At 38.5% G+C, this 23,103-nt stretch overlaps 1 protein-coding gene and 1 pseudogene across 11 annotated transcripts in view; one reads left to right on the top strand and one right to left on the bottom strand.

Moving 5' to 3' along the window:
* LOC148373607 (receptor-type tyrosine-protein phosphatase F-like) overlaps positions 1-23,103 on the top strand; it is a 317,971-nt gene that overhangs the window by 220,494 nt on the left and 74,374 nt on the right. For all 11 annotated transcript variants that reach the window (XM_088327232.1, XM_088327216.1, XM_088327256.1 and 8 more), the window contains 5 exons: positions 5,908-6,025; positions 9,798-10,370; positions 13,898-13,998; positions 16,218-16,471; positions 19,328-19,406. In XM_088327232.1, coding sequence (XP_088183358.1) covers positions 5,908-6,025; positions 9,798-10,370; positions 13,898-13,998; positions 16,218-16,471; positions 19,328-19,406 — 1,125 coding nt within the window. The remainder of the gene's footprint in view (positions 1-5,907; positions 6,026-9,797; positions 10,371-13,897; positions 13,999-16,217; positions 16,472-19,327; positions 19,407-23,103) is intronic.
* Positions 10,993-11,143, bottom strand: LOC148373609 (U2 spliceosomal RNA; annotated as a pseudogene).

Here is a 23,103-nt window from a genome sequence, read left to right as displayed (position 1 = left end):
GTTATAGTTTGGTTATTTTTTATTATAATTGAATCATCATCCTTAAATTCTGCTGAATTGTCTTATCTTGCAGATGGTAGCTCATTTTAGTAAATATTTTCTGCTTCGAAATACTCAAAAATGAGTAAAATGATCTCCCTACTGCTTGACGATTTACTTAATCAAAGTAAAAATGTTCTTATTCTACTCGAATATTGTGTTTAAATATCTTACAATTAGAAAGAAAACACTTGTATGAAGCATTTCTTTTTACCAAGAGGGGAAGATTTGATTTTATTGCAGTGAGGATTTATGTTCTCTTTTCAAAAATATCCCAAAATTATATAATGGAATTTGCAAAATTAAGGAATGTAAATACCATTTTCAAAATTGGTTCCAGCCCCAATTAGTTCACTGCCTAAATGGGTCAGATATATTATCCATATGGAGTATTTTCTATTCAATGAGTTTGTTGCCTCAATATCAAATCAAAGTCGAAATTCGAAAAGTCTTGCTTCCATCATTAAGGACCCCACCCACCCACACAAACTTCTGCACCTCTACTCTCAGGAAAGGGGTACAGGAGTATGAAATGCAGGACAACCCGTCTAAAGAACTTTTTACCCCTCTGCTATCAGACTCTTAAACGGCTGCTGATCAAACAATACACCACAGACACGTTCGGCACACTACACTAAATTACATTAGAGACACTTTAAACTGGACCATAATTGGACTTTTCTTGCACCACAGTCACTTTCAACTGTGTTTTATCTTATTTTCTTAACTCATCTTGAGTTAATCTTGTATTTTTACCTTTTTAATATTCTGAATTTTCTTATATGTATACATGTATATAGTTTCTTAGTTCTATTACACTGGCAACTGTGTGGGCAGAAAAGTTAGATTGCCATTTTGCAGGGAACCTTAGTTCTTTACTGTGCATACGAGAATCAACACTTTGAATTTGAAACCGTTCAAAACCACACATTTTGCATTTAAATACTCTAGAACAGCTCATTTGCGTATTTGATTGAATTAATTTATGTTAATGACAGAATGCAACAGAACTGTAAATGGGGTGCATTTCCGCCTGAAATCTTCTCACACATATTTAATTAACTCAGACCTCACTTTTGAGTGTCTTCATCACTAATTACAATACTCTTGATCCAAATGTGCTCAGTTTAAAAATTATGGTAAATATTGATGCAAGTACAGCAGTCACCAATCCCGATTGCAATTTCCACAACCAGTTTAAGCGCAATTTACTGCTATGGGGAATCATGATATTGAAATGGAAGCTAAAGGAATATTACCATGTATACAGATAAGCCACAATCTTTTTGAATTCATTTTATTCTTTAGAACTAGCCGTAGTGGTTTGTTCACTAATATATTGATAGACTTCATAAGCAGTTAAAAAAAGCGTACTTGTATGCGTAGTTGAAAAGTATTTTTTTCCGGTAGTTTTTTTTTTAGGCAAGGCACTTTTTTTGAGAAAATTAAATGTTTAAAAATGATTTGCCGTTTGTACTTTAATGTATATAAATATATTTTTTAAACTTTAAATTATCACCTGCATTTTTACCTTATTTGAAAGTATATATTATTTTAATCGTTTGTGGTCACAGTTTTTACAGGCTATTTATCTTGGTCAATAATGTTGCCTTATTTTTTTTCTTGTAAAATAAGAATCAAAATTGTTGCAAGATTTTTATTCAAGCCCTTACTTACCTATCATTGGAAAACTATATGCTGACCATTTCAAAATGTACTCATCACAGAAACGTCATGATCATTCTGAAGCAAGATACTGTACCAGAAAACTATAAAGCCAGTATAACTCACCCAAAAATTACCCTAATACTCCACTAATAAAACAATTCTCCTCAAACACGGTCTTGCTACATTCACAAAATTCAAGTAAATCCAACCGTATAAAATATTTACTCCAAAATACCCGATAATGCCGACAGATTAATAAAAAATCCGGCTTAAAGCATTTTTGCATTGTTGGACGATCTTCGTTGTGTCCAATATTAAAAAATAATTAAACCTATTATTTTACAAAAAGAAAAAGAAATCACTGGAAGAAAGCATATATATTGAATAATTGCATATTTTTCACAAAGATACAATTGGGCAATTTCATGCTGCACAATAGACAAGATCACACTAGTGTTCCAAGTTACACTCATTGCAAAATACTGCCTGTTTAAAAGAAAGTACTTGTGCCATACACAACTTTATCCCAAATTTGGGCATTAACTGATTGTATGGCAATACATACATCAGTACAGCAGACATCTTTTTCACCCACACCAGCTTGCGCCAACCACAATCTCAACGGGGCTGATAAACTCCGCCTTTGTTCTGTTTCCCACAGTCATTACACTTCAACTGATCCCGAAGACGACGAAGCGATGACATAACAAAACCTAATTAATAAAACCGTCAGATGATTTATCGCTGTCAAATTGGTTTTATCACGGCCTTTGTCGGCGAGCCTTGTTCACTGCCCTCCCCCTTGTCTATATGTATTGCAAGATAGAAATAAACTTCGAGACTCTGGCTGACGACTAAGGAGGATACGCGGCCATTTTATGAAACGTTCGACACTTAGCGTGTTCCTGCAGTGGAAAGACGTCACTTCAAATCTAACCTGTTACCCTCCTCCACCCGGTTTTTATCATCTCAGAGACGGGCAGTGGCCTTTAATGTCGGCGTTCCGTTGTGCTGTCAAAAGCTGCCCTTTTATGCTGTGTTATTAGCGCGTCTTCATCCAATCGTTTGAGCATAAAAACGACGATGCTTCCTGCGTCTATGTCAGGGAAAGAAACAGCTGTCAAAATGTTGTTTTGTAACGCATCATGAAATGATTTGTTTGGAGAGGAAAGACACTTTAAAAGTGCCTTTGCTATGAAAGTCTGTGATGCTGAGATGCAAGTGAAGCTTCATGCACTTAAACATTAAAAACACTGACTTAACTATACACTGCTGATATATATGTTATGAAATATGTACCTACGGCTAATGAGATGAGATGAGTTTCCAAAGGAAACCAAGAAAACATTCACAAACGTTGTGCGTCCTTATTTTTTACCCTAAAATGAATCTCTCGTTCAGTTAAAGGTGGGTTGCGATGTCTGAGGTGTCTTCAATAAGATTGAAGTAGAATATTTCCACCATTAAGTACATGTTAACAATGCCCATCTGAGCTCTTTCTCGCGGTTTTCTGTTCGTGTAGCATAAAAATGGTGAAAGTTGAGAATGACTCTTTTAAATATAGACCAAACACCCCCAAAAAAGAGGAGTTTCTACGAGCACATGTATAAAATACAAAATTTGCACATGCCACAAAAGCAGCTTAACAGAGGATGCAATAAAGATTTAGCCAGAAAATTACGGACAGCACCTTTAGGAAAGAAATGTTGTCTAACTCAGAGTATAATCATGTTTTCTAAATCAAAATGTATCAACTGAAAAATGTATAATTTATGAATCATACTTTGCATAAAAATATTGTTTTGTTCCACTGGCAGATCATGTAGCAATTTGTAAGTATATAGCATTTTATTCTAAGAATTATTTTTTGCAGTAAAATAAGAAACATGGGCAGTACGGCGGGTGGGTGGTTACTGTGCGGCCTACGATGTAGAGGTTCAGGGTTCAAATCCAGCTACCGCAGCCTCCCCGTATGGAGTTTGCATGTTCTCCCCGTGCCTGCGTGGGTTTCCTCCAGGCACTCCGGTCCTCCCACATTCCAAAAACATGCATGTAAGGTGAATTGGCCGGGTAAAATTGTCCCTAGGTGTTAATGAGCGAGCGAATTGTCTGTCCCTGTGTGCCCTGCGACTGGCTGGCAACCAGTTCAGGGTGTCCCCTGCCCACTGCATGAAGACAGCTGGGATGGGCTCCAGCACCCCCGCGAGCCTACTGAGGATAAGCGGTGCAGATAATGGATGGATGGATGGATAAGAAACAGATACTTCAAACGAGCACAATTATCTTCCAGTGGAACATGGACCTATTTTTTTCTGCGAAGTAGGTAGTGTTCATTCTACATTTCTACCTTTCGTGTTAACATATGCAGTGAGATTTTAGGCATGCCTCCACTAATGACAGCGAAGGGGCTGGTTCCTTTTTTGTCTCTGGTAATGTGGATCAACAATGAAAATGCATTGGATTTATAAAACTCTTAATTGAAGCCAAGCTAAGTATATTTACTTAGTGTCCACGCTTATACAATACACTGTTTTTAAAAGACAAAAAAAGCAGGCTTGTAAATGGTGAGTACTCATGTGTGTGCTTCTGTGTGATTATTCTTTTTTTTTTTTTTTTTTTTTTTCTTGGCCTGTTCTGCTACATGTTCCTTGCAAGTGTGTGTCCGTGTCCTTGTGTACAGTCCAATGTACACAAGTAAGCGCAGAGGAAAACCACCACTGGCATCATTGAATTGACTTTCAACTAAACCGACGTATCGTCAATTGAATTATTTTGAGTCATTGTTAATATCTATAATGGGATGGCCGTGATCATGAATAACAAGCTTGCGGATTTAATATGACACATACCATGCAAACACGTGGTCAAGTGTTCCGTTGACATATTCAGCGGTGGATATACTCTAACGGTCTCTTTCTTTAATGGTTCTTTTGTGCAAGGTTATTTTCAAAGAGAGCTTGCACATGCTGCAAAATTGTCTCTAGCTGTTTGTTTATTGTGCGAGGTGGCTTTAATCAGGACTAATTGGTACGAGGCGTGATCGTAATAATTTTATTATAATATCAACCATGCATTTTGCAAACAAGCATGATGCTTTTCCAAAAGTGTATTATTTACTTCTTTCTATCTACATTGATTGTATGGTGGACCAATAGTGCCATATGCAGAAATATATGCCACATAACTAAATGAACACATAAATCAATAACATAATACCTAAATATATTACATAAACATAGTTGTTTCGTTTATTTATGCATTTGGTCATTTTCGTGGTATTTATGTTCTCATGTCTTTTGTGTGTATTTTTTCACAACGAAATATTATTCAAATAAGAGATTTTGACGTAATGAATCGGCTGCCTGCAAACTGAAGAAAGAAAGGCATTGCAGTTGATCCGTGCACATGTGAAAAGCTGAGCCAGTTTGGCACACACCCTCATTTTTATAACATTTTGCTGTGACAAAAACACAACAAATACATGACAAAATACGGGACCAAATAAACATCAAAATACACACAGAAATAATAGAGAAATTGCATAAATAAATTGCATCTACGGTAATTCAAATATATTGGTTTATATTAATTGGTTTGTTCAATTATTTTATGGGTTCTATTTGGAGGAAATTATTTACTTTATTTGTACATGTATTTCTACATATGGCAGGATTGGTCCTACATACTTATGGGGGGTTTTATTCAAAATAACACATAAAAGAATTGTTATGAAGAATTCATAATAATAACATTCAAAAAGAAAAGCTTTAATTTACCCAAACCAGCGTAGATTTTTTTCCTTTGTCCAGCAAAATTGCAGCTGAAACACAACTGACCGAACGGGTAATAACAAATCAGTGGACATAATCTAAACGGCCATCTCTATAGCTACTATGATTCTCGCCTCTGGTGGTCTTCTATCCGGCTGGCATGAACACTGACACCCTGGTGATGTTCTCGTTTGATGTATGGGCATCAAAATGTGTCTTTTAATTAGACACGGTGAATTGTTTTATGACCCAAATATACCTTTTCCAGCTTGTGTGTCATTTGGAGATTCTCATTATTATTTTTTTGAAGGGCGTTATTGACAGATTAAGTCAGGGCGCCTGGCAGGTTGTGGAGAGTTCGGAACTGTTTGCAGGCTTTTTAGTGCAGTCGTTTATAATTTGGGTTTTTGTAAATGTCGCCACGTTGTAGGAGGCCATCATTACCGGATTGCAGTCTGAGACCACCTACTCGATTGCCGTGGCGGCATACACCACCAGGGGAGACGGACCCCGTTGCAAACCCAAATTGGTCACCACCACTGGAGCGGGTGAGAGTCTTTGTTCATTGTACTATATCACACATTATTTATTCACTTTTATTTATTGCATATAGTACGTCTTAATGAGGAAAAAGTGATGCACACATTTTTAGATGTTTATTAGAATATAATAAGAACAATTTCAAAATAACAACCATGCCGAGGGACAGCTAAGATATATCTTTTTTTTTCGTTTACGCACTCTCCCACGCGGAATAATAAATGCCACATAATTCACCTCTTAAAGCCACACAGCAATATTTGTATGTATTTGTTCAGTAATTAATGTCTTTGTAACAGTTGAGCACCAATACCAGGTACAGTAATCCCTAAGTTTTAGCGTGTTTATGTTCCAAAAGGGTCCTGTGATAGCCAAAACCTGTGGAATAGTAAACAGTATTTATTTATATTTATTAAATACTCTATTATACATTAAAACCAAACCCCGTTTACGGATTCAAGCATTTGTTTAACAAGTGAAAGTACTGTACTTTGAAACTTTTTCTTTTCTATTTTACAAATAACTTCTGTACTGTCAAATTATCTATCTATCTATCTACCCTGGTCATATCCCTCGAGAGGGGTGACCGACAAACACATACAAAAACAAAGAAAATAAAAAAGGGAAAAAGTAGCAAATAACACACACACAAACACACACACATTTTTTGGGACCATGGCCAACCCAAATGCCCAATCACCCAAACAAGTTCAGCACCTCGGCACTCAAGTTGGTCATGCATTCTACTATCGAGATGAAACGGGACACAAGAAAGTGGTCATGTCACTCGGGTCAGGGTGACACAACACATGTGGCTCGAGAGCAAGTTTAGCAGGTCAACAAGTCTAACTTTGTTGGCGATAGAAAGCATCTTCCTCTGCTTTTGTCAGTCCAGAGCAGTCCGGAGTGTTTTGAAGTAAACGCGCAGGCAGACACAAGCAGAAAAGGGACGGATTAGCCAATCATAATGCAGAACACAATGCACGATGAAAATCTGAGAAGTAGCGAAACTGCCATAAGTAAAGTGTGACACGGCAAGGGATTTGACTGTTTAGGTATTGAGCAAACAGAAAACCTTTGTTCAGAGTGTCCAAACTCACTGCCTCTGGTAACTGTTTCACATTCCGGAAATGAAAACTCTAAATTAGATAAACCTTGATTGAGTTTCATTCTTTCTGGAACCAGGCCCACAATTCAATTTAACATCTCAGCAAATTGAATTTTTTCATTGAAATGTCTTTCATTTATTCCTTCACTAAAATCACTTTTTTGTGATATTCAGGAAACTGTTTTCTATTACACTGTGCAAAATATCTCATTGGCAAAACGTTAAGGCTTTACTAAACTTGGTAACATTTTCTACTAAATGTAGACAGATGTTATGTATTTCCTTCTTTTTAGACAATAAGACTTGTAACTAAACTTATCCAAAGATGGGAATGCAATTTGTAAGACAAGTTCACGTTGAATCTTCCAAGTCAAGTCAAGTATATTTGTATAGCCCTTAATCTCATCAAGTCTCTAAAGGCTGCACAGACAACAGACTATTGCAAACTACAGACTATTATTACACCATTCCCTGAACTAAAACTTACATGAGGGCAAGAAAAACTAAAAAAACGCAACATGAGGAAAATGAAGAAACTTTGAGAAGGGACCGCACATGAGGTAACCCCCACCTCCAGGATGACCAGGCTCCAATGGATGTTGCATGAACAAACAATTAAAATAAAATATGAAATAATTATAGAATGGTATAAATGAGATAAAAAGATAACCAGGTTACAATGGATGTAGCATTAACAAACAATACACAGATTGTCAACATGAAACATAGGTCATTCATAAGCTATGGAATAGTATTTTAAGCCTGGATTTGAACAGTTCCACTGACATTAACTAATGTTAAACAAGATAGTTAGCTTGAATCTGGACCTAAAGCACCTGACGCAACGTGTCTCCAAACTGGGACATTTTTATGAAATAAAACTAAGTTGTCCAAAAAAAAAAAAAAAAAAAAAAACCCTGACAAGTTAAGCACCTCGGCACCCAAGTTGGTCATGCTTTCGTCCCTCCAGATGAAACGGGACACAAGAAAGTGGCCATGTGACTCGGGTCAGGGTGACACGACACACTCATCTGTTCAACAGCAGGGCCGACAGTTTTCACTGGTTTACCCCTGCTGCATCATACGGGTGCCCTGCCCACCCCATAAAACGCGTTCAAACATCCCACTATCCTTTTACAACGCCTCTCCACTCATTCCTATCACCAACAAGAGCTCTATCTTCCACTAGATTTAAACCTATTTCCTGCAGTGCACTCATAACACCATCCATCCACGTCAATCGAGGGCTTCTTCTTGGTCTCCTTCCATTGACTTTTGCTCCGTAGATCCTCTTCAACATTCGCTCGTCATCCATCCTCTCCATGTGTCCAAGCCAACCGAGTATTCTCTTATTCGCATGCTTGCTCAGTTCCACTACTACTCCAGTTCTGGCTCTCACAGTTTAATTTCTCAATCTATCCAATATTGTCACTCTTAACATACTCCTCAAACACTCCATCTCAAAGACATTTAATTTCCTTCTCAATTCTGCGTTCAGGCTCTAAGTATACAACACAGTCGGCACAATCACACTTTCATACAGTTTCCTCTTAACATCCATACTCATACTTTTGTTGCTCATATACAGGGATCAGAATTTTCCGCGGATCTGCGGATTTCCGCTGTTTTTGAACCCCAAAGGCATTCCGACTTTTTCACTTTTTCTCTTGCGTAGCAAACAAATTCAAAATCCGACTGTCTCACTCTTTCCTTTATTGCTCTGGCGCACCCTGGCGGCCGTTAGAAAAATTGGCCGCATTGTTGCCCAAGCTGCAGGGACTGAACTGCATTTGAACTTATCTTGCAGTATTTACTGCTTTATTCCTGGACCCTGGCTATTTCAGCTGAAAATGAAAATCTCCATTCTGATCCCTGAATATAGTCTTCAGTAAATTGTGTTATTCTTAGGGTCATATACACACATATATATATATATATATATATATATATATATATATATATATATATATATATATATATATATATATATACAGTATATATCTTCTACATCCTTCCCATTTTAGTAGATGCAAAGCTAAAGCGTCACAGTAATAATTATTTCATCCAGCATATATAAGCCAAAAGCCCAACTACACAGTCACCGTATTACACCAACAGACCCCATTTTGGCTGTACGTCTAGTCTCTATGGAATCCTGTTTTGGAAGCCCAACAAACAATGTAGGTTCAATGTTGAGACGAAACAACGAAACAAACTGTAAACACTTGAAAATACCAAACACCCATAGCAATTTGATTGTGTGAGTGGTAGGGGTGAGCAGATCGCTGGACACATGATGATCAAAATGAGCCTCAACGATCTTAAGTAACTGTGTGGACACAGGCTCTGGCCTGATTATTATTTTTTTTCCCAAATCATCAAACGTCAGTGAAATAAAATGAACTGAAGAATGAGCTTTTGTCTGGAAAACGTTTTTGGCAGATTTGTTGAATTTTGTCTTAAAATGTATGGTGTGGCTCTCAATAATAAAAAATACAAATATTTTCCTTGCATGGCTCTTTTAGTCAAAAAGGTTCTCGACTCCTGCTTTAAAACCTGCAGATTTTTGGCCTTTGAGGACCGGATTCTTGACACATTCCACAGCAATCCAAATTGTATTGCCGTCTGTCATTTTATGCAAATGAGGTAAGGATCAATGTTTGCGATTTCAGTACCGGGAAAGCCCACCATGATGATCAGCGCCACTATGGGCAACACAGCGCTCATCCAGTGGCAGCCCCCTAAAGACATGGTCGGCGAGTTGATGGGTTACCAGCTGCAGTACAAGCGCAACGACGACTATACGTACGCATCGCGCGAGCTCCGCAGCACCGACGATCACTACACGGTGACGGGGCTGCACAAGGGCGCCACCTACGTCTTCCGCCTAAGCGCTCGGAACCGCGCCGGGGTGGGCGAGGCTTACACAAAAGAGATCAGCACTCCTGAGGACGTGCCCTCGGGCTTCCCGCTCAACCTGCAGGTGACGGGCTTGACCCAGTCCAGCACTCAGCTGACCTGGGAACCGCCGCTACTGGCCGAGAGGAATGGCAAGATCGTCTACTACCTTGTGGTATACCGTGACATCAACAGCCAGCAAAACAGCACCAATCGAACATCCGAACCACGCATGACCATCTCGGGCCTCAACCCCGACACCACCTATGACATCCGTGTGCAGGCGTACACCAGCAAGGGGGCTGGACCTTTGAGCCCCAGCATCCAGAGCAGGACCATGTCAAACGGTATGATTCAGAAAAAAATCCATACTAAAGGGCTGCTGCGCTCAAGGTTCTTTTCCGATTTTTACCAAGGGTCGAATGTCAAGTATACTGCATTATGTATTTCCATTTGGAGAGAGATGCCAGTGTCAAGATCAATACAGAGTAGGCCATGGGCTGATAATCGCCGTTTTAAAGAAACAATGAAGAAAGACACAATTAGCTTTAACAAAATGTATTAATAAATAGATACACTGTATTTTCTGGACTGTATGGTACAACTAAAAAACCCTAAATGACCAAAATTTGAAAGTGTATCTTACATCCTGGTGCGCCTTAAATAGCGCATAATATGGTGTATAAGATTGGAAATGCATCCATTATTTGTAGGTCTGCATTACTACACAAGGTTTAACGGTATACTTGCATATTTCAGCCGATATTTGCAATACATTGTATGCAATAGTATTGTAACCTGGGTCGTGGAAGTGAGGGGGGGGGGCTTTTTTTTATAAGTTTATTGTCCATTTATCATTATCCATTATCAGTCAAATCATCATACACTTCAAAGCCAACAGGCAGAGACACTTGCTCCTATACAAGAGGCTAAGCCAAAATCCTAGCCAAAAGGCCAAGAAGCGATCAGTGCGAATGCACCATTCCCGGAGGTACTGCAATACCGGACCGATGCGTGGAGTGGACAGAGCAAGCTCCTATTCCATCTCCCAGTTACAAAAATCATTTTTTTGGGGGGGTTTGAACAAATTTATTGACACTAATAACAGCAAACAAACAATGTGAGGTTTGAACAACCCCTCTCGACAATCTTAATAGCAATCAAGCATATTCACAATTTCGTTATGTCTGACAATATGACGTTTTAACATTCTTTTCTGACATTTTTAAGCATTTTTTTGTTTTTGTTTTTTGTTTGAACAAATTATGACATTTTTAACATCTTTGTTAGTGTCAAAAGATCTCTCCAGGCCAAAGTCCCGCAATTGTTTTTTGGTCTGAACAAATCCATTGACACCAACAGCAGCAAACAAACAATGTGAGGTTCGAACAACCCCTCTCGACAATCTCAACAGCAATCAAGCATATTCACAATTTTGTTATATCTGACGTTTTAACAATTGTTTCTGACATTTTCAACATCAATTAAGCAATTTGGTTATATCATATCCCAACAAAATGAGTTATTATCGACACTTTTAACATTCACAATTTCCTTATATCATGTTCTAACAATATGAGGTTTGAACAATTTTTATCGACACTTTTAACAGCAGTTAACCAATGTGTAAAGGGCAATAAGACTGGATTAGTCTAAAGAGCGCCAACACACTAGAAAAACCTCCTGATGTGGTGCAAATGCCAACATAACGGCAGAACATTCTTGATCATGGTATCTCCCCTGCCAGGAGGTTTTTTTTTTTGGTTTGAACAAATGTATTGACACTAATACCAGAAAACAATCATGACAATCTCAACAGCAATTAAGCACATTCACAATATTATATTTCAATATGACGTTTTTAACAGCAAACACAATGTGAGGTTTGAACAACCCTTCTCGAAAATCTTAATAGCAATCAAGCATATTCACAATTTCATTATATAACATAGGGGACACCAACTAATGGCACAAGACCACCAGTGGTAAACTTGACATATGAGAAGGCATTCAAGGTTATCTCATTGTTACACTGTTTTTACGGACAGTGCCAGAAACACTGGTTTGCATAGTGCATTCTGATGTTTGTCCTCTGTACTGTGATTAGAAGGCTGGGTAAAATTTGGCTTTGGTGAGTATCCTAACCCTAACCCAAGTTAAACATATTTGAAAAACATTTATTTATTCATTTAGTGAGTGAAAATTGGGAAATTTATCTGATGCTAACTAACACTGTATCGTATTCTATTTGAAAATAAGTCTTTGCCGATGTTAAAACATGCACACACACATCAGGTTTACTGAACCTTCTAAAAATTGGTAAAAAAAGAAAGACATTTTCAATCCTGACTACCGTTAAAATGTGTCTCTTAAAAAAGATTAAGATAATGCATTTACTCTTTAACAGTTGAGCCAACATAAGATCATCTCATCTCTCATCTCATTAGCTGCACCGCTTATCCTCAGTAGGGTCGCGGGGGTGCTGGAGCTTATCCCAGCCATCATCGGGCAGTGGGCAGGGGACACCCTGGACTGGTTGCCAGCCAATCGCAGGGCACACGGGGACAGACAACTCACTCGCTCAGTCACACAGCTAGGGACAATTTGGACCGGCCAATTCACCTGAAATGCATGTATTTGGAATGTGGGAGGAAACTGGAGTGCCCGGAGGAAACCCACGCTAGCACGGGGAGAACATACAAACTCCGCACAGTAAGGCCGAGAGCTGGATTTGAACCCACGCAGGAGGTTCCCACGACCTCAGAGCTGTGCCGCACACGCGCTAACCACTGCGCCGCCGTGCTGCCCTAATATAAGATCACATTTCAACAATAAATGGGTAAAATCTCACTATTCCCTTACACCATAAAAGCACAGTTCTGGGTGGTGTAAACCAACTTCGAATTAATTTCATTGATAACTGCCATAAGACACTGTCAATTATTGGTCGAACGACTGAGTATTTGCCTATATAACTGAAATCTACATAGTTGGACATTTTATTATTTCTGGTATTAATCTGTATTCCTTGCAAGTAATCTGACCACACTCAACTATTTCCACATACTTAAAACACCACTGTGATTTTGCTGTCTGCCATTTGCTCTCAACGATTTAAGAGAACATGATTGGCAATTAATCAACTCCATTGTTCCATGTCCTGAAGACAACCTCATATTTAATTAAATAGTAACATTCATCCAAAATGTTTCACGTTTCTTTCGAGATACATATTTTCGGTTGAAAATAAATGAGTTTATATTCAACTGTATGTAGCCTTTCATGTTCAGATAAAAAGTCGTACATTTATGAAGTTTAAACTGCACTGTAAAGATAATATTGTCTTTGATGTTACCAAAAGGCATAAATTGATGCGAGCTGTGTTTGATCTTTCACCCAAATACAATCCATCCGTTCGTTTCATTGAAACTGCGTGGCCTTTGATCTTTATCAAAATGTTGCTTTAGCAAATCGAAGACAAAACAGTGTTCGGTGACAAAAAAGCACGAGAGCTTCGGTAAACACGTGCAGGCTTTGCGAATGTCAGGTCCCCTGCTTGCTTTTTTCTTTCTCGTCATCAGTAATGTGCCCCCCTGACGAACTTCCTGCGCACCGTTGTGTGTTTGTGTGTGCTAAATGATTTATAGCAAGCTAATCTCATTAAACGCTGCAGTCACACCATTTTGCATGTCATCACGTACACAGTAGACTCCCGTATTCTTTGTGTGAAGTAATTTTAGATGTTCTCATGTAGATGCTACGCTGTTGCTTTTTCAAATGAAGAACGTTTCTGGAATTTATCAATATCCAATACAGGCTTTTGTAAGTATGGGTAACAGTGTTTCTTAAAGTGTTGCTTCCTGTTTTTCCGCAGATTTTCCCACTTTGAATTTTGGCGTCAAAACAGTCATGAAAACGTCTGTTCTCCTCACATGGGATTTACCTCCCAACTACAAGTCCCAAGTGCCTTTTAAGGTGAGTGTCCATACAGGGACACAAAAGGGCTAGTTGCTGTTTGCAAATATTTGATCATACAGAGCTGGCAAGAGGAGCTTTCAGTTAAGTCCTACAATGCACACATTGCGTGATTTACCAATCCAAGGACACTTTTATTTCTGTGGATCTTCTTTTTTTATTTACTGCTTGAAAGCTATCATGGGTGACAATGGCTTGCACTTTCACATGGCAAACAAGATATGCTCTGTTATAGTTCACATTAAGAGCACATCAAGAATCAAATATTGTTTCAAACACACCAAGCGTTCAGTTTATACATTTCCAACAAACTCTGGGATGTCTTGTGTCCAAGTTCAAGTTTTACTTGTTTGAAACATTCACATGATATAACAATACAGTGATCATATAATGATCTTGAACACCAGTTTACTACAAAATACAAAAAGAACACAATCAATCATATTTACGACATATCCCTGAATGCATCCCTCGCAGCGCAACTGCGCTACTCTCATGAAACTTCAGGCTCACGACAATGTAATAAAAAGAGTGCTAAATTGAAGGACGACTACAATACAGACAAACACAGTGTGACAAACATGCAATCTGCGCAACAGATAAGGACATTAATAGGATACGCGCGCACGCCCGATATACCTCTCTTCTCTCTTTCTCTCGGGTGACTGTGAGTGAAATTATGATAGACACATTTTGTCTACCGCGGTTTATGTGTAAGTAAATATACTTTTAAATAGAATTGTAATCCTTGAAATACAATTCCATGTTTTTGTATCCTAATTACATAACACTGTTACATGTATTCTGTTACTCACTAACCCTGAATATACTGTAGGTAATAAAATAATTTTCAGTTGACAGCTTCCTGCCCCAAAATCTTGAACCGATGCAGCAGGTTCTAGAATAGATGATGGCGTACAACAGGTCTAAATGCCTGTACGAAGGCTCGGAATAAATGCACCACAAGGCTCATTTTTCTCCTTCAAGGACAAGAATAGTATGAGGTCAACATCACTCCTCAGGTGTAGATATATAGTCGTGACTTAGGCATCGATTTAAACACTTCCACTGAGGTTGGAGAACACATCTCAGAGGGTAGATCTATTCCACAGCACCGGAGCCCGAATGGAAATGCTTTCAAGCATGCAGATTTCTTCTTGGCTCTTGGAATCACTATTAACCCCGTAACGTTCCTATTGACCGCCAGCAGCCGTGAACTTTAGATACACAAATATGTGTCTGTATGATGTCACCAGTCACTGAAATACATCATGTCACATATCATTAGCCTAGATGGTAGTGTGCCGGCTTTGAGACTGGGAGGTCGCTGGTTCGCGCCTCGACCGAGACATACCTAATTGGTATAATGGCGGCGCCCTCTGGCTGCGGCTGCACCGACTCGCTACAACGGGTCAGGTGTATCGACATTTCGTTCTGTGTACATTGTTACAAAGAATGACAATACAAAGGAAATTATTATTATTATTATTATTATTAAAAAGCTTAAACTCTTGGAACTCATGATGGCCATTTCAAAATATACCCATCACAGAAACATCGCGATCAGTCTGATACAAGATATTCGAAAACTATAAAGCCGGCGTAACTCACTATTACATCCTCCGACCTTCTTCAAATTATTTGAATTCTCCAAATGGTTCAAGAACAGCATTTAATTTACTTTTGGTATGTCTTGTTTAGGGATTTTAGGCGAATTGCACAGGAACATTAAAGGGGTTAAACAACCATTTTATGGGAAAAGGTTTCGAGCAGGAGCATAAGGGGGCAATTAAATCAGAAAGAAATTAGGAGGCGATACCGTGAAAAAAATGTTTATGTGACAAACAGTCCCATTAAATCAGATCTCAATATGACAGTGAGCCAGTGCAGGTTAGCTAACATAGGGGTAATGTGATCATACTTTCTTGTCCTAGTTAAAAGCATCGCTGTAATATTTTGTACCAACTGCAAATTTCTGATGCTAGACATCGAGAGACTGGTGAGTAGTAGTTCATAACAGTAAAAGACACGGGGGGTAACAAATGTATCTCTTATAATCTCAGCATCAAATTGGGACAGCATTGGCAGAATCTTCGCAATGTTGCTACGATAGAACTAAAGCTTTTCTCGTAATACTCTTAAGGTGTTACTGAAATGAAACACAAGCGTCTGACGTTGTTGTTGGCGCTGCTTGCTAACTAGCTGTGCGGCTGTTCCAGATCCTGTACAGCCAGCAGAGCGTGGAGGTGCAGGGCAACCTTAAGCGGAAGTTGATCACTCAGCTGCAGCCCGACACGGATTACTCGTTTGTGCTGACCAGCCGTGGCAACATTGCCGGCGGTCTGCAGCAGCAGGTGTCCATCCGCACCGCCCCGGACCTTATCAAGACCAAGCCGTTGTACACCGCCCATCAGGCGCAGGGCGGGAAGATGACCATTAACCTGCCTAAGGTGCAAACTACTACACGTGTCAGGTGAGTGTAAACGAAACTACTTTAATGGGTTTAATAGGGGAAAGAAATATAAGACAGCTTGGCAGGGTTTTTGGTTGTGTGTGTGTGAGGCAGTTAGTGCTAAATCGCAAAGTTGGAAGAGAAGTGAACAGAAAGCAAGCTGCCTTAGCTGTCAACAGCAGACAGTGGGAAAATGTGAGAGCGCCACAGCAGGAAAAGAGCTTCTTAATTTGGCAACCTTGTAGAGCCGAGCAGCTTTAAAATAACATGCTTTTTCAGGCTTTATATGGTCTGTAAATATTGGTTTTATAGTGCTGTTAGTATATACCCCACATTCACTTTGAAATGAACAAATCGCTAAGTTGTTCACGCTAATTGTACTCTATTAACTAGATTATTTCCAGATTGTTATCAATACTAGTGCTTCACTCTTATATTAACGACTAGAAGTTTCACTGGAAATAGTACTTTTATTTCAATCATTCTTCATTTCCTTTCCATAAAATTCCCGCAAAAAAATAAATAAATGAGAAACATAAAGCATACTCCTCTCATGTGAAAAAAGAACAATATCCCTGTTTATAATTGTTTATGTTGTTGTCTTTATTTAATGGTATCTATGTAAATTGAGTAATTTTGCATAAAACAATCCCCTAAAACTGTTGAGGTTTTTGAGTTTTTCCTTGCCCAAATGAAGACTTTAGATCAGGGGATGGTGTAATAATAGTCTGTGGTTTGCAATAATCTGTGGTCTGTGCAGCCCTTTGAGACTCTGTGATTTAGGGCTATACAAATAAACATGACTTGACTTGACTTTACCTCCTATAAGAGAACTTAAAAAAAAAAAAAAAAGGAAATCACAACAAGTCATATTAATTCAAGAAAGGCAAATGTCAAATGTAAAAAAAAAATGGATAAACTTTTTTTTAACTTGACAATGGCGATATTTCGGTCATACATAATACATTGGCCACAAGTATAACACCAAATACCAGTATCAGTAACTATTGCAAGTACCGTGATCTGGTATTATCCCACTCCCAATATAGCAAACATCATTAGCAGGTTCAGGTTTTACTATAAGCGTTAAATGGTAAACGGTCTGCATTTATATAGCGCTTTTCAAGTCAATGAAGACCTCCCAAAGCGCTTTACAATGTGCTTCACTCTTACCCATTCACACACACACACACACACACCCTCACACACCAATAGGGAGTCAGCCATGCAAGGCGCCTACCTACTTATTGGGGGCATTAGGGATTCAGTGTCTTGCGTTCTGAAAATAATTTGAAAAAATGAACATATATTTATGTTTAGTACCAGAAGTAGGGTTTTAGGATCGGTTAGGATCTCAAAGACTGTTTTAAACCAAGGTACACTTTTATTAGGAGGTTTCAAGCTGTAGTTAACATTTGAAATGAACCTTTCTAGAAAAAAATGTGACAACCAATACCAGTATCGTTAACTCTTTCTGGTACGGATACATCCATTTTTGGCCTTGTATCATCGTAGTCCCAATACAGGGATCATCATTGGCAGGTTCAGCAATTGAAAAATAAATGATTAGAATGTTACATTTCTGTTTTGTACCATGAGTAGGGTTCAGAGGATGGGTTAGGATCTAAAGGACTATTTGAACCCACGTTACACTCTTAATGTTGTAATGTTAGGTTAATTACCATTCGAATTTAACCCTTTAAGGAAAATTATGAGTGTTCATTTTAGGATTTAAAGTCCGGTGTAGTTCTTCCCGTTCGGGGTTGAAGTCAGGATTACACTTTCAAAGAGCAGTTTGTGTTTCATGGTAGTGTGTCAATGTTAAATTTTAAGTCTGGTTGAGGGCTTGCATCATGTAATTGTCCTATTGCAAGATGCTATAAGGAAGCAGAAAAAAAAAACAAAAGAAAGCAAAGGTCAATTTCTCAGTCATCCAGATCATTCCATTCTCTGAGCGCTATATCGATTGGAACTAGACTGAGTGAATCATTTTCAGTTTTTTTCTGAAATTGTGTGTAACAAGAGTCTGTAGATAGCATAGTGCATAGAAGATGGCTCCCCCACCCAACAAATTGATTAATTGCAAATCCCTACTGGACTAGACGCCTCACTTTTGGCTCTCTCTGAGGCCTAGCTAATGGCAGCAATTAGAGCTTACTCACACGAGGCGTCCCATTAACCCCAGGAGTCTTACGGGTGTCTCCAAGCTCCAAACTCATCTGACTGGGACAAATTGTGTGCAATGCAAGTAGGCCTGCAAAAATAAGTCGATGTCGACAAAAATCGATAATAGAAATAGTCGACGATTACATTAATTGTCGACTTTTGTCACCAGACATGTTTTTCCAACAGACTGAAGCATCGCTACATGAATAGCCATGCTGAGACTTACACGTGTTCTATAAAAAAAAAACTTGATCATTATGCCAGACTTTGCCTGACAAACATATATGAAATTTTATGCATGCAGTCCGAAGAACAAACATCAGTTGTGCCTCTTCTTGGTTCACAGGGATACAAAGTGTTTACTTGATTTTGATTTATTATTCATTTGCCTGTCCCTATAAAGCACAGTGCCTAATGGGTTTTAGATGCATTTTTATTGGATTTTTGTACAAATCTGGAGTATGTTCATGAAAAGATATATTTTGAACTCTACTTAAATCCAAGGAAAAATTAATAATCATCCGATTTTTTGACTAATGGTTTCAATAGTCGATGACTAGTTGACCATTTAAAGAGTCCTTAGTTGCTGCCCTAAATTCAAGCACTGTGTGATAATTTCCCATGCAACATGTTATAAGTTGTAATTTTCAGATGTTAAACTTGGTTCCAACTTCTAAGTCTGTCATTACCTCAATTTGTTTCTTTTACCAGGTGGTACTACGTCGTAGTCCTGCCAGTGTCGCAGTTGAGCCGCCGCTGGAAGAATCCCGACGAGATGGACCTGGATGAGGTAAATCCCCGCCAGTCTGTTGCTGATTTGTGCATCCTGCTGCGGGTTAAAGTTCACCATTAACTCCCACTGGGCGGGAAGTGTCCATTTGTTACCAATTATCCTCACTGCTCTCTTGGGCTTGAGTGCGGTGCAGGTGACTAATTATTGCATGCCAAGGCTGCACATTGTGCCCATCTGCTCAATGTGCTATACCTGGTAAACACCAAATACAGTGGTACCTCTTCATACAAGCTTAATTCGTTCCAGGATCAAGCTCGTAGCTCAAATTGCTCCTGTAAACGGCAAATTTTCCCAACATGAAATTATTAAAAAAACTAACTTGTTACATTTCAGTCCCCCCGAAATCATCAACTGTTATTAACCGCAAACTTTTTTTTTAAAAGAATAATCTCGTCTTGACCATTTTGTGTGGTTCACCCGTGGTAGACGACAATGTGGATTGCTAATAGTGTTGCTGTATTCTACATCATCTGTCTTGTGTGATTAACTATATGCTCCGTTTTGTTTTTAAGGATTATTATCGCTTAAGATATAGACGTTTTACCATAATTATTAAAGGGTGCAATTGACAGAGGTTGCAGGACAGGTATGACCTCAAGAGACTATTCATGATGAAGTCGCTGCCCGACTCACGAACGAGATAGATTCCGATTGTTTGTAAGTTGAATGGTTAGTAAGTTGCTTCAGTGAAAGTATCTTTAAGGTTTATATACGTATGTTTAAGGCTTGTATAAGTAACCTGTATGGTTTTCTACTAAAAAAATAAACATTTCATAAAATAATATGCTCTATAAAAATAGATAAAGTTAAGTGTAACGTACTTTTGAAACATGTGCTTCAAGAGGTCATCCTCCGTGGTAAAAACTGTCCGAAAAAAAGCGTTCCGACCATTTTCGTAACCGCATCAATCTTTCTTATTCCACTTTCATTTAAAAAGAAACGGCTCTCCTCTTCTTTACACTTTACACCAACCATATTGAAAGGATGCACGAGATATTAAACAATAATAATGTCAAAGTTCTAAACGCGCTGGAGATTTAGTACACGTAGCACTGAATGTTTACATACGAACTAGAAAGAGGAAGCAGATTTTTTTTTTTTACATCCGGGTGGATGCTGGGTGAACTCTGACAGCGCCACTTGCTGGTAGCAGCCGAAAGAAGCACTACAGTAATGTCCTATTCTCTGAAAAAGGTGCACACAATAAAAAAATCGAATTTACAGCAATGTCTGGATATTTTTTGACATCCCGAAAAAATGTTCGTATCTACCGTTTTACGTATGTTGAATGGTCGTAAGTAGGTGAGTGTCTGTACTTAAACACATCCCGTACACTTAAAATTAAAGTAACTGTAACATGAAATGAACATACACACAAAACATTTTGACAGCACCTTTACTCGTTTTTTTTTGCCTGTAATAGGTTGCATGTGGAAGCACGGCAGCGCAGTGGTTAGCGCGTGTGCGGCACAGTTCTGAGGTCATGATATCGAACCTCCTGTGTGGAGTTTGCATGTTCCTCCCGTGCTTGCGTGGATTTCCTCCAAAAGCATGCATGTCAGGTTTATTGGCCGGTCCAAATTGTCCCTAGGTGTGAATGAGTGATTAAATTGTCTGTCCCTGTGTGCCCTGCGACTGGCTGGCAACCCGTTCAGGGTGTCCCCTGCCCACTGCCCGAAGATAGCTGGGATGGGCTCCAGCACCCCCGCGACCCTACTGAGGATAAGCGGTGCAGATAATGGATGGAGTGATGGAAGGTTGCATGCACAGACTGGACAAGGTGATGCTGGCGATAAACGGTCGTGAGTGGTGTCTTACGTTAACCTTTGAGACTGCTCGTCAAATTGATTTTCTAACGTATAGTTTTTTGTTGCAAACAAAACTCGCATGTAGAAATTCTCATGTTTAGAGGTGCTTAAGTAAGGAGGTAACACTGTACGCAGACACCGTATTGTAATATACAAATAGAGATGAAATGAACACAATCACACTATCACTGTAATGGCTTGCTAGCATTGCATGGGCAACGAACACGATTCTTGGATTGGTGAAATGTATTTTTTATATAATAATGGACCTTGGACCTTTGCTAGATACCGTAATTTCTCCACTATAAGGTGCACCCAGCAAAAATAATATTTTGCGATATACACATGAGGCGCATTGGCATATAAGGCGCATGAAATTTATTAATAAATACATTTAAATAAAATAGAACCTAAATTATCATTTTTACGGGTGGTATCTCCATAAAATGATATAGTTCAATCATAAATGGTTCCTGTATGCAGTATCACTTAAGTCTAACTTTGCATTTCCAATTTTTTCCACCATATTTTCCAGTCTATAAGACGCACAGGATTATAAGGCGCTTTTTCAAATTTCTCCCCAATTTGGGGTTTTTAGGTGCGTCTCATAGTTAATGGTTCAAGGCTCTAAGTATATTAATTCGGGTAAATCAATGAAATACATTAATATATTTCTTGAACATGAAAATCCTTTTTTTTTTTCTATATTTTTGGGTTAAAAAATTTGAATGTTAAACATAGAGTTATGGATAGAAAAAAATAATGCAAACTTCTAATATCAACATAATGAAACAAACATTATTAGAAATTAATGTAGTATTTCAAAATTTGAATAAAAAAATATGTTAAATATTTTTTGGATGACTTAATGTCTGCAAACCAACATGAAAAACGGAAATTCCAAATTTAAACATTTTAATGCTAAAATTATCTGCACACACTGAAAAAAACATTTTAAGAAAAAATTACTTACGTATAAAATAAACTGAAATAGATACAAATATATTCAAATAATAAAGAAACAAGTTTGAATTTCAAAACAAACAGAAAAACAAAGGCATTGAATATATAGGTTGACATGAATAACACAAAGTTTCAAATACTGGGGCGGCAGTAGCTCAGGAGGTAGAGCGATCGTTTTAGGATTAAGGGATCCCAGTTCGAATCCCGGCTTGTCCGTGTTACATGTCGAAGTGTCTTTGGGTAAGACACTGAACCCTAAATACTCCCAAAAAGTAGGTTAGCGCCTTACATGGCTGCACAGATCACGGCCGTTATTGGGAAATGTGAAGCACAATGTAAAGCGCTTTGGGAAGTCATTGACTTAAAAAGCGCTATATAAATGCAAAAAAAAAAAAAATAAATAAAGGTGTAACAAATTGACCTAAAATTATTAGAAAAAAAACAAACAAATATAGCGATAATATATCAAGTTGATTGCCCGTTACATCAAAAAAAAAAAAAATGATTTAATGTCTTGGCCTCACTAAACTGGCGAATATTCTAGATTTACATCAAGTGCTCTTGCCTACTTTATCATTCCTTTTAATAAAGATTTTGCCGTCCCACAAGCGGACTAAAGCATAACGACAGCAGGAATATTAATAGCAGGGAATTTAAATAAAGCACGAGACTGGAAGAGAGAGAGAGATAGAGAGAAGCCTCCTTGAGTCATTAAACAGCAAGCAGGCCATTGTCTTCTCTCTGCCACATCATCATTTAATAAAGCCGCATCTGGAGCGGCGCTTGACACGAAACAAAATGCCGCCACCGTTGCCGCAGTGCTCTACTTGTGTGGCAGCCGGCTTACTCAACAACTGGCTAACTGCTTTGACATGTTTTAGCCATCGATAGACTTTTGGCTAGAGTAGCCTCGTATAGCTTTA

The sequence above is a fragment of the Urocampus carinirostris genome, chromosome 1, assembly GCF_059441175.1.
Source record: "Urocampus carinirostris isolate Australia breed hairy pipefish chromosome 1, RoL_Ucar_1.0, whole genome shotgun sequence".
Taxonomy (NCBI): Eukaryota; Metazoa; Chordata; class Actinopteri; order Syngnathiformes; family Syngnathidae; genus Urocampus; species Urocampus carinirostris.
This window is presented reverse-complemented; position numbering and strand designations above follow the sequence as displayed.